General features: G+C 35.1%; 1 protein-coding gene across 1 annotated transcript; it reads left to right on the top strand.

Annotated features, from left to right (window-relative positions):
* The first annotated feature begins 3562 nt into the window (after nucleotides 1-3562).
* Nucleotides 3563-10820, top strand: LOC121726156 (insecticyanin-A-like). Its single transcript, XM_042113387.1, has 4 exons — nucleotides 3563-3661; nucleotides 9532-9745; nucleotides 10103-10210; nucleotides 10636-10820. Exons 1-4 carry the CDS (start codon nucleotides 3563-3565, stop codon nucleotides 10818-10820), a joined length of 606 nt encoding a protein of 201 aa, XP_041969321.1.
* The last annotated feature ends 1776 nt before the right edge of the window (nucleotides 10821-12596 follow it).

Below are 12596 nucleotides of genomic sequence, written 5' to 3'. Positions count from 1 at the left end.
CAAGGCGTTTTTGCTTTCAGTTGGGAAATCAAACCCTGGGGAATGGAAAATCATCTAGTTACCTCAAAAGTCACTGACTAGTGGCGTTTATGCAATGAACGTCTTTTTTAAGTACTAGAGATCGCCCATTGGTCGAAATTCGACCTTAGTTTCAACGACATTGGACTACTACCTAGTCGTTATGTCTATTGTTCTAGTACCTATTAGTGGAGTCGCCAGAGGTTTTAACCTCCGAAAATTGTGATAGTGAATGGATTTTTGTTTTTGAGGTGTCATTATGTTTTTTACTCTATAACTTCCAAAGTTTACCAAAAATTTTTTTGTGCTTTTAATTTTTTAGTTACTTAATTAAAAATTAAAATTTCACCATATAAAACCAGTCAAGAAAAAAAAAATTTTTCTTGTTCCTGTTATTTAATGACTCTTATCCGATTGTTTACATTAAAAATAACCAAAACCACATTTTTTAAAAACGAAAGTTTGTTTTGCTAAGCTAAATAAAACTATAAGATTTTTGCAGTTTTTAGAGATTAACGCTCGTCGTAACCAAGATAAAAGGGTTTGGGAGAATTTCAGGGTCGTAAAGAAAAGTGTGTTACACGTTCTTATTGTGCGTATTTAATTTTTAGAGAAATGATGAGGTTTAAGTACTTTAAAACGTTTTAATATCTCCAAAAATGTGTAAAATAGACCAAATTTCTTTTTTTACATTTGTTGGGAATTTATTTAAGTAAGAGCTAAAACATTAAATGCATCGACAAATTAAAGGCTTTTCCTAGCCTTTGAAATATATTTAAATATCCTAATTAAAGCCAGAAAAAAAATTGGGTGCTACACATCTCACGTACTAAAGACGCATGCTGCGACCTATGTTTGTAAAATGCTTACCTGAATACAAAAAATATCAGTTCTTAACCTAATTTGTATTTTTTTTTCTTTAAGTATGTTTTATCGAATGTAATTAATGAAAAAAAAATTATAAGTAAAAAATAAATTTTATTCTGTTAAAACCTAACCAAAAGAAATAAAATACAGATTTTCTTCGAAATATACGCGAAAAGTTTGTGCTACATTTTTGGGAAAGTTAATAAAGTAAGAGCTTAAAAAATTACGAATTAACAAAAAGAAGTCTTTGTAAAGCCTAAGAAATAATTTTAAACTTCCTATTTAAAACCAAAAAAAAATAGTAACGCCATTTATCGGGTACTTACTGCCGAAGCACACAACAAACTTATTCGGAGGTATGCTCATCTAGATACAAAAATGTTAATTTTTGAATCTAAATTATATATTTTTTCCACTTATTTTCTTTTTTTGGAATATAAGCAACGATATGAATACAAAAAATTATGATATATTTTATCATTTTGCTACATAACTGAACTGAAAGAAATGCAGGTTTTCTTCAAAATTTTAAAATTTATGAGTGTAACTGAAGTAGTATAGAATACTTAAAAAATTAAAAGCACAACTTTTCAATAGGTAAAATTTATTATTTATGTTATCAGCTACACATTGCTCTTTTTCTTTTCAATTTTCATCCACTATTATGGAAATCGAAGGTTAGCATGATTTTTACGCTCTAGGAATTCCACTATATAATATTTTGTAAAAAAATATTGACATTATCATATTTTTTTCAACCCTTGTCTCTGGGACTCAGCTGATCTCAGACTGGCCGTGTGAGTATTGTCTAAAGCGGGGAATTCACTACCGGGCTGCCCGCGGGCCGCCCGGTCTGGCACAAGTCTGCCGCTTGCCCCTATTGACCACACACAGAACAGGCAAGTCAGTCGAATAGATAGAGGGCTGCAGCACGGCCGTGAACTCATGGACTCAATCTTTTTTGTAACAAATATTATATTTGTTTATTGTGTATAATATTATATTTGTTTCGTTTTTAGTATTACATTTTTTTACTAAAGTAATCATATTTTAATATAGTTAAACTTTTATTATAATTGAGTTTTCACATTGAATCATATTTTAATAACAAAACCACATACTTTGAATATTGACTATTGTCACAATATACATATAAACGTTAGGTAACAATACCGCTTAGGGTTGATTCAGACCGCAACGCGACGCGTAGATGCATTTCTAAATTAGTATGGATTTGACAGATTCGCAAGACATCTGACGCAATTGAAATCTTTCAAATCCATACAAATTTAGGAATGCATCTACGCGTCGCGTTGCGGTCTGAATCAACCCTTAATGCTTAGTCAAGTACGAGTAAGTCAACAGACTATTATAGGAGAGATGAAAATTAGTATTAATTATTATATTTTATAAGAAATCATTTGACCTTTCATTTAAAACAATTTATTTGCCAATCAAAATATTTCATTAAATGTTATTTAATTTATTTAATTAAAATATTATTTGTAATGAAATAATATAAAGTTTTTTTGTCTCTACTCTCTCCTGAAAACTTTCCGAGCATGGCTTTCGCGATATAGTTAAGTTAAAATTTAAAAAAAAACTAGAACGCCCACTTTGACCCATCTTCGTCAAGGGTCGTTTTGAGCGAAAATGATGACGTCATGAGTGACGACATAGCCGCGATCAAAACGACCCCGGTCGCCAAAGTGAACGGCAGAAGGGGACGTTTAATTGAGCGTTTTGGTCAAAATTAACGTCATCTGGAACGCAGCCCTTGTTGTCAAAAGACTTCAACCATAAATAAAAGAGTATAATTCGTATGTATAGGCTTGTCACTCAATAATAATCAGTCATTTTTCCTAGTGTGAGTGAGTAGTGTGTGTAATGTTTTATTTGTTAAAAAAATATATGATAAAAGCACGGATAAAAGCATAATTTCAAAATAATATTAGCTCGATGCACTCCTTCACCATATAAACTATAACTGTGCAAAATTTCATTCACCTACGTTTCCGCATTTTTCGTCAAAAGGGATACAAAGTTTTTCGTTCACGTATTAATATATAGATAGATTTTCGAAGTATTATTCGAATAGGAAAGGATGTATTGAGATGCGTGTTTTTTTACAGAGAATATGAATTTACCATAAGGAACCATTTTCAATTAAATAAAAGATTTTGGAAAAAATCTGACTTATGAAGTTTTTGAAATGACCGATTCAATTTATTATTACAACCGTAAAACAAACCATAAACATAAGTACCACCTATTTTTATTAAGAAAATATAGTAATAAAACAATTAAAATAATACATTAAGAAGTATTATTATATACTAACTTTCATCCCCTATTTTAACCCCTTGGGGTTGGAATTTATCAAAATCCTTTCTTAGCGGATGCCTACGTCATAACATCTACCTGCATGCAAAATTTCAGCCCGATACGTCCAGTGGTTTGGGCTGTGCGTTGATAGATCACCATGTCAGTCAGTCACCTTTGAGTTTTATATAAGTATATAGATTAATATTTTTGAATAAAAAATAATTAAATCGAGAATAGCGATGTCACGATAATTTATTTTATTTTGAAACATTCATTTTTTAATTAATTAGGACTGGTATAAAAGGTCGACGTTTTTTAAAATTGTCATCAGAAGCCGATCAACAAGTCCAAAATGTTCTCTTTGGTGCTGTCTGCTGCTATCCTCTCTGTGGTGCGGGCCCGGGACTGTCCAGCTAAGGTGGACCTGGTTGCGAATTTCGATTTGACTTCGGTAAGTTGAAGACACCTGGATATTCCAGTAGGATCCAACATTTAAGTACCACTGGCACACACAGGTATACAGATTGTAAAATAATCGGCCAAGTGCGAGTCGGACTCGCGCACGAAGGGTTCCGTACCGTTATAAAGCGAAAAAATAGTGTTAGCCCCTCTTAATTATAAAATATATTTTAATTTTATTATTAAATATTAAAATACATATTATGTTATTAAGGATTTTGTGAATATTTCAAGTACCTACCTGTTGCCATTATGCATTACGAGCTAAAAAAGCCAAAAAAATCATGTTTGTTGTATGGGAGCCCCCCTTAAATAATAACTTTATTTTATTTTTAGTATTTGTTGCTAAAGCGGCAACAAATATACACAATCTGTGAAAATTTCAAATCTCTAGCTATTACCGTTCTTGAATTACAGCGTGGAGACAGACAGACAGACGGACAGACATTGAAGTCTCAGTAATAGGATCCCGTTTTTACCCTTTGGGTACGGAACCCAAAAAATTAAGTATTAATATTATTAGGGTGTGTTAAGGGATTGCAATCCGGAAAACCGGATCCGAAAATTTGCCGGATCCGGTGTCATTTTATGGGTACCGGATCCGGTCCCAATATACCGGATCCGGAGACCGGATCCGGTGTTAGCGATTTGTGGCAATAGTTAATAGAATCAGGCGTTACTTTGCGGAAATCCAGTTTAAAATTTTGTATATTAATATTTTTATTTTATTTATTTATTTATTTATTCTCTTAAATTAAGACATATTTATAAAAGTGACACTATAACATTGGCGTACTTATCTCTTTAAGAGATCTCTTCCAGCAAACCATAAACAGAAGTGGATATAAAATGGTGTGAAAACAGGGCAATGTACACTAAAGACACAACATTTAAACTAGTACAATTTAAAGACATAATACTTAAACTTAAATCCTATAACTAAATTCATAATATCTATCTATACTTATAAAATTACATGTCCTGACTGACTGACTGACTGTCTCATCATCGCTGAGCAAAAACTGTTAAAGTTACAGTCACGAAATTTGGTAGGTAGGGTTGTTTTATTAAGTAGATACCCACTAAGGAAGAAATTTTGAAAATTTTACCCCGAAGGGGGTGAAATAGGGGTTGAAAGTCTGAATGAAAGTCCGTCATTTCTTAAGTTAGGAACATGAAACTTTATTTTTGAATTACGGATTAAAAATGAATGAATACGTATTTGAGCGTTTTTGGAAATTCTACTCCCAAGGGGGTGAAATTGGGGTTGAAAGTGAGAATGAAAGTGTGAATGAAAGTCCGTTATTTCTTGAGTTCGAAACATGAAACTTTATTTTTAGGCTAATGATTAAATATTAATGGATACGTGTTAAAGCGTTTCTGGAAATTCTACCCCCAAGGGGGTGAAATAGGGGTTGAAAGTGTGAATGAAAGTCCGTTATTTCTTGAGTTAGAAACATGAAACTTTATTTTTAGGCTAATGATTAAATATTAATGGATACTTGTTTAAGCGTTTCTGGAAATTCTACCCATTAAGGAAGGAGTTTTGAAAATTTTACCCCCAAGGGGGTGAAATTGGGGTTGAAACTTTGAATGAAAGTCCGTCATTTCTTGAGTTAGAAACATGAAACTTTATTTTTGTGCTACTGCTTAAAAATGAATAGAATTACCAGAAACGCATAAATACGTATATTTATGCGTTTCTGGTAATTCTACCCCCAAGGGGGTGAAATTCCGTCATTTCATAAATTAGAAACATGAAAGTTTATTGACGTTTGCGTTTGACGTTTGCTTAAATAGGGTCCCGTTTTTACCCTTTGTATAAGGAACCACAAAAAGGGGAAAACTATCCATCTTTGTTATTAAGTATAACTATGTTAACGCGGACGAAGTCGCGGGCAACAGCTAGTATTAATATACATACTTAAATAAGTAACATAATAATAATAAACATACATAAACAATACTTACATACAATATAAATGAACGTAATTTTAACTTAGTAAAAATCATAGATATTATGTGATATGAAGAATCAGATTTCGTAACAAAAATATATAACTTAGAAGTAAATTAAGCCTGTGATAAATAGTACCATTTCAGTCTTTATTTAAATGTGGAAACAGTAGGTGCCTCACGAATGTGATCTGGCAAACTGTTCCATAGTTGCGCCGCCTTACATGAAAATTAATCATAGAAGATTGTGTTACAGTGAGGAATAGCTAGTGGTCTCTTAAGTGCACAGGAGCGAACTGGTCTCTCGCTAGGTGGAGTAAAAGAGAACCTTTCGTGTAGATATTGAGGTGAGTGAGAACGAAGCAGTTTAAAGAGGAGCGTGAGAATGTGCGAATTCCGACGCTGACGTATTGGGAGCCAATTAAGACGCTTGCGAAACTCAGTAATGTGGTCATATTTACGCAAACCAAACACATAGCGAATACAAAGGTTTTGCAGGCGTTCTAGTTTGTTTAGTAACACTTCTGTCAGGTCCAAATAAACCACATCAGCAAAGTCAAGCAACGGAAGAATGAGCGATTGTACCAGTAGCAACTTAGTCTGGAAAGGGAGAAAATTCTGGAGCCGCTTAAGTGAATGCATAGCACCATTTACACGGCTGCTGACACTGTTGATCTGAGCACACCAATATAAGTTGGAGTCAAAAATAACACCCAAATTTTTCGCCTCGTTGGATATCTGTATTATTTTGCCATTATAGATAATGTTTTCAAGGCTATGGAACTCTGCTACGAATTTGTTTGCTGCCTATGATAACCGCTTGCGATTTGTTAGGGTTAACAAGGAGACCGAAGGTATTTGCAAAGTCGTTAATTCTCGCAAGGTCTTCGTTCAATTGGCGTATCGCATTATTTATCTCTGTCAGCGTGCTGTGTATGTGCTTTTTAGCTAAATTCCTCGAAATAAACATCAACCTGTAAGTAAATGAGTATGCCGTGCTGCGTATGCCTATGCGTACACTCACTCATGTACTTACAATTTGAGGTTTATTTCGTGGAATATTGCTAAAAATAATAATATACTTTAATTTGTGGCAAACTGATATGGTTATTGCATGAATAATTTACGTTAAGTGCGTTACCCCTGGATAAGCTTTTTCTCACTTTTTTAGGGTTCTGTAGTGAACAATGAACCGTTATAGTTATTCTGTCTGTCCGCGGTTTTGCTCAGAGACTATATATAGGACCTACAAAGCTGTAAATTGGTATGAATATACATATTAATTATTCCAACAAAATGGTATATAAAATTTTAAAAATATTTTTTTTTTATGGTACCTCCCATACACATAGGCGGGATGATTTTTTTTCGCGTCCACGCCACCGTGTGGGGTGTTCGTTGGATAGGTTTTAAAAAATATTACGAGTATTCTTAGATCATTTTCCGATTTAGGGATCCATTTGTGCAATATGAAGTTTTTAAAGTGGAAAAAATAGTTAGAGTCCAGTGTCCCCCTCCCTTCTACCAGCTAAACGGTTGCTTCTAGAAATGTGAAAAAATCACGGGAGTAGGAAATGTGCTGAATTTAAAAGGAAAATTATCACGGCTAAGAAGACTTCAAAGTTATTGAGTAATAGTCGATCAACTAAAAAAATATATTCGGCGAAGTATAAAGGAACTTTTCGTTCAAATTCCTTTGAACGTGACTAAGATGATGTTGTTAGTAGTATACTCGTAAAATACGTCATAAATGTATATTCATTGACTATAAATAATAATAATAATAAATAAGTTATTTGCTGAGTGACGCTTTTAAATGATGAGCAACAAATGGATGTTTATCGTTAAATATCAACTCGCCATTGACTACAGCTACGTATGGTGGTGGGGAGGGTGCAATTAACCTGCTCATTCTTCTAGGCTAGGCCGACTAGTAGCCCTAGCACGGCCACCATTAGATATGCGAAAGTATAGACAAACTGTGGAGATAAACTTAAGGTAGCGTTATGATCTTTTTTCGTTCCCAAAAATTCAATTTAAATGCCACTTTATGACAGACTATAGACCTAAAAATTCAAATAATATCCTACTCTATGTTATAATTATACTATAGTCTGTCATAAAGTGGTATTTTAATTGAATTTTTCTCGGTCTCGATTGGCCGCGGTAAAGAGCGGAACGGCACCTTTAGTTTATGTCCACAGTTTGTCTATACTTTCGCATTTCTACTGGTGGCCGTGCTAAGGCTTTAGGTTGCGATAATGCCGTAATGTGCTTGAGCAACCATACGGACATTTAAAATATGATTCCATGCTCTACAGTTTTTAAAGAGTGGTTATCTCGCTTTGAAAATATTGCATTAATCAGCTACAAGTAATGCATATATGCCTTGTTTTTGAATTAGAAAGCAAATGAAATGAAAAAATAGGATGATTTTCGATTTTTAGTTCCATTTCATCAATCCGGATTGACGGTAATCCGGTCAAATCCGGTCCGGATTGAAAATGACGCCGGATTGCAATCTATGCAAGTAATGCGAAATGCAAGTAGTTCCCAATATTTGATCTATCTCTGGTTTTGCCATACTAGAGATAGGAATAGCCATAAACTTATAATATGCGTTATAAGTGTAGGGGAATAGCTCACATTAGACATACTCGTAAGAGACATATATTTTATGTCAATTCAATGTTAGCTGCAATCGGTTGTATGTCAAACCAGAGATAGATTGAATATTGGGAACGGCCGTTAGAGGAGTTCACTTTGAAAGTAGCTTTTGTAGCAGTGTTGAAAGAGTTACTTTTTTACTATTCTATGACGTCAGCGCATTTCTTAAAGAAACATAAAGGTCAAAACTCAAAAGTAACTTCTTTCAGTCCTGCTACTTTCAACGTAAACTTTATATTATGGACGCAATACACACAAAGTATTATCCCATTGTTTTGTTACACCTGTATACCCTGTATATAGCGTAAAAATAGCGATCAACAATCCACTAGCAATAATCGCGCGATCGATTGCTGGGTATAAAAAATAATGGTATCATGTATAGCGATCGATTGCAATCGTATTGTTTTGGCTGATGTGTGATACGAAATTGCGATTTTGGAGCAATTCTCGCGCAATCGAGCGCGCTATCGCGTTGCTCTCGCAAGATACGTGATACGGCTGCGGTTCTCGGTGGTTATGTCTTTGGGCTCTCGTATCAAAGAGCGGTTAGATGTAAACGACAAATCGAAAACGATTCGGTAGCGTTGTATGTCAAATACAACGTTTGTCCCTGAAGGTATGCTTCAAATGTATGCTTTGAACGGTACAGCACTTGGTACTACTAATATATATGGTTTACGAGAGTTAGGCTGCGTTACCACCAGAGATCGGTTGCGAGGAATGTGTTTTTAAGATCCAATAGCATCGCCGCCATGAGCGATGTTATGACAAGCTCACGTTAATGAAGCGATTCTATTGGTTCTCAAAAACACATTCCTCGCAACACATCTCTGGTGGAAACGGAGCCTAATACTGTGGAGCGACAAAGTGACAGATTTCCTTTATCGGCTTGTTATGTTGTCTACATCACAGCCGAGAAGAAACCACAACTCCATGGTAATTACTAATTAGTAAAATACAAATTACTCGTAGTTATTAAAATCTAAGGACGCCGGAACTTTAAATAATATTAGCATGGATATAGATGGTATAATACTATTATACTATTGTATATAGGTATAGCTTTTATACTATTGTATATTATTGTATGCTTAATAAAGAATTTGAATTTGAAAAAATAATAATAATAATTACATGCATAAAAATATATTTTTCCTGGATTTCCCTCAATACTTGCATTCATAGCGCCACCATGCAGGCGAATGCTCCCAATTAAAATCCTTTTGTTTATGACAGTACGCCCAAGGCACGTGGTACGAGATAGCCCGCTACACCAACACTCTGGAGAATTCTGGCAACTGCGTCATCACCAATTACACCAAGAGAGGTGACAACGACTTCGTGATAGAAGTCAGCGAGGTTCAGGACGGCAAGCTGATCGTCTACGATGGACTGCTGGACCTGTCAACTGATGACCATCTGAAGGGCATCGTTAACTACGTCTTCTTGAGTAAGCATTCTTTCAGTGATAATTAGACATCTATCTTTAAAATAAAATAAATAAAATTTGAGGGCTGTAGAAACATATCATTTTAGAAATCCATTTACTAATTCATTTAGCATTACAATCTTTTAATGTGGTTAGGCAACCGCTGCAAAACTAAATAACAAAAATATTTAAGCGTAGGCGTGCTCAACTATTTTTTGAATATTAAAAAATTATGACGGACCATTTATACTCTACATAGCCACGGATTTATAAATAAGTGGCCTACACAAACAGCAAACTACTAAAAATATAAATCGGACTGACCACTGACTAGAATCTAGATACTATAAACTACAGGTGAACACTGCTTACTTACAGACGGCAAGTCAAACTACAAAATCCCGATCACTTTCCTGGCAGTAGACTACAACAACTACGCCATCAAGTACGCCTGCATGACCGACCCCAAAACCAAAGCCAAAACTGGTAAGGAACTGATTGTTACAAGAATCGTGTATTTAAGTCTTCTATTAAAAGGATCGAAATGTAATCTTGTAAGTGATCGGTTGCTACTGGCGGTGGTTAACACCCCACTGTTTATCAGTTTTTTTTAATCTAACAAGATGATGCTCGCAACTCCGTTGAGCCAAAACTCGTTTTCTTCGGAATTTTCCGAGACAAAAAGTATCCTAATTTCTATGTCCTTTGCCGGGACTCAAAGTATCTCCATACCAAATTTCAGCAAAATTGGTTTAGCGGTTTGGCCGTGCAGAGGTGACAGACAGACACACTTACGCATTTTTAATAATAATAACAATAATCATTTTATTTCCAGATTAACATCCATAGCATTTTTTATAATATTAGTATGGAAGTATGGATATCATAATTATTCGTCCTTTGCTCATCAGAACTAGCATGGGTCCTCTCAAGAACCAAGCAGTTGTCGTCCAGCACCAAGGCCACAGTGGACGGCATCATCGCATCCTCCAAGGTCCTGGACAAAAACCGCTTCTTCTGGGACGACTTCGGTGACAGCTCCTGCAAGGCCACCGGCAGCAGCATCGACAGGACTCTGCCGAAGAGAATGTCGTAGTTGCAGTCACCGCTTTCATTGGTTCGATATCATGTGTGATGAATAAACTTAGAAGCAAGATAGTATTTTAGTCGTTTATTCTTAATGTCTTTATCGGGAGTTTCTGGCCAGGGAACCCTGGGGAGTCTGAGAGATAGGTGGTGTAAAAGTTTGATTTCTTTTAATTAGTAAAAAATAATCTTGCAATTACAATATAAGTACTAGAAATAAGCACAAGCTGGATATGCCAGTGATTAGACTTAGTAAAGTCAGTAAATCTTTTAAAGGTCAATGTATACGCCTTTACAAGAAAATCCCAGAAAACGTTCAAAATCTTTCCATTAATAAATTTAAAAAAGTAGTCAAAGAGCGTTTGTGTGCCAAAGCTTATTATAAGGTCAATGATTTCATAGAAGATGGCACATCTTGGGAGTAGGATGGCTTCTTGCAAGGCTACTTCTACATTATTATATTATGACTTACAATTATGAATGTTGACATTGTATATAATATTAAGTTACAAAATTGTAAACTTTATTTTAAAAAGAACAATTTTTCTCTCACTTTTTGGTAAAAAGTGGGACCCGTGCGAGTTTCTTACGCCGGTTCTTCTCGCCGGGGTAGTTCCCGAACCGGTGGTAGGCATCAGGTAGGCATACTGAAAAAATTTGATTCAAATTTACTCAGAAATAAAACATTTTTTATTATTTTATTTTAACTAATTAGCGCACCTGAGATCAACTACAGACCATGTCTTCTTGGCCTGTGTGCCATCTTCTCAAGGTTGAGAAATCTTAGCCTATACTATCAATGAACAAAGAGAATGGTTACAAACCCCTTATCACCTAAATGTAAAATCGTTGAAACGAAAACTTCAACCCCATTGTCACACCTACTTCTAAGTTTAAAAAAATGTGTTATCCTTTATCACATTCTAAGGCCAAGTTAGTTCACAGTTGGCTGGGTTGGCGCCGTCCCAAGCGGAGTGAGTGCGGACATATCTGAATTACTACTTCTATCTCTTTCACGCCTAATTTACCCGACTCGTTTGCACCGAAGTTCGACTTTTTACACCCACTTGGATGGTTAATGATATCATCCAATTTATAGTTTAGTAGTCTAATGCTGGGGCTACACTGAGGAGAAAAAAACTAGATCAAAATCGGTCTACCCGTTTGGATGCTACGATGCCAGTTGCCACGGACACACGTCACACACACACCGATAGACAGACATAATATAATAATAATAATAATATCTATGGACGGCTCACACCACGTTAATCTGGCCCCGTGCTAAGTACCTAAAGGACTTTTAAGTTACAGGTACCAGACAACGGAAATATATTTAATACTTTTATACTATACATATATTTACATTTATTTTATACATAGATTTTTATTATATCATACACATATTTAATACACATCCAGACCCGGGAACATTGAAAACTTTTTGTTCCGTCGGCGGGATTTGAACCCGCGACCCCCGGCTTGAGCTACCAACGCGCTCACCACTGAGCCACAGAGGTCGTCGAATATAACACCCCTCTTTTTTGTCGGGGTTAAAAATAGTTTTCTTGATTTGAGAACTCTACATCTCAATTATGTAAAACAGTTATTTTTACAGTGGCAAAACCTAGTTGGCTTTTTTCTTATTTGCTACTTTTACACCTAAATTATGTAAAGCAAGCATTACCAGAAAAAAACTGTTATAGTCATAAAGTTAATATACCTAGTGGAATAGAGCAACAACAATCTCGAGCTGTCAAACGAAACCGAAATTGGTTTCATCTGT

The sequence above is a fragment of the Aricia agestis genome, chromosome 4 (genome assembly GCF_905147365.1).
Source record: "Aricia agestis chromosome 4, ilAriAges1.1, whole genome shotgun sequence".
In the NCBI taxonomy this organism is placed as follows: Eukaryota; Metazoa; Arthropoda; class Insecta; order Lepidoptera; family Lycaenidae; genus Aricia; species Aricia agestis.
Note: the sequence above shows the minus strand (reverse complement) of the source record. Positions and strands in the feature narration are given on the sequence as shown.

What these genes read in the sequence shown, in the direction of transcription:
- LOC121726156 (XM_042113387.1), top strand. Translation starts at nt 3,563, where the DNA reads ATGTTCTCTTTGGTGCTGTCTGCTGCTATCCTCTCTGTGGTGCGGGCC. An exon ending in CGTTAACTACGTCTTCTTGA is followed by an intron (nt 9,746 to 10,102) that starts GTAAGCATTCTT and finishes GCTTACTTACAG; the next exon opens with ACGGCAAGTCAAACTACAAA. An exon ending in CAAAACCAAAGCCAAAACTG is followed by an intron (nt 10,211 to 10,635) that starts GTAAGGAACTGA and finishes TTTGCTCATCAG; the next exon opens with AACTAGCATGGGTCCTCTCA.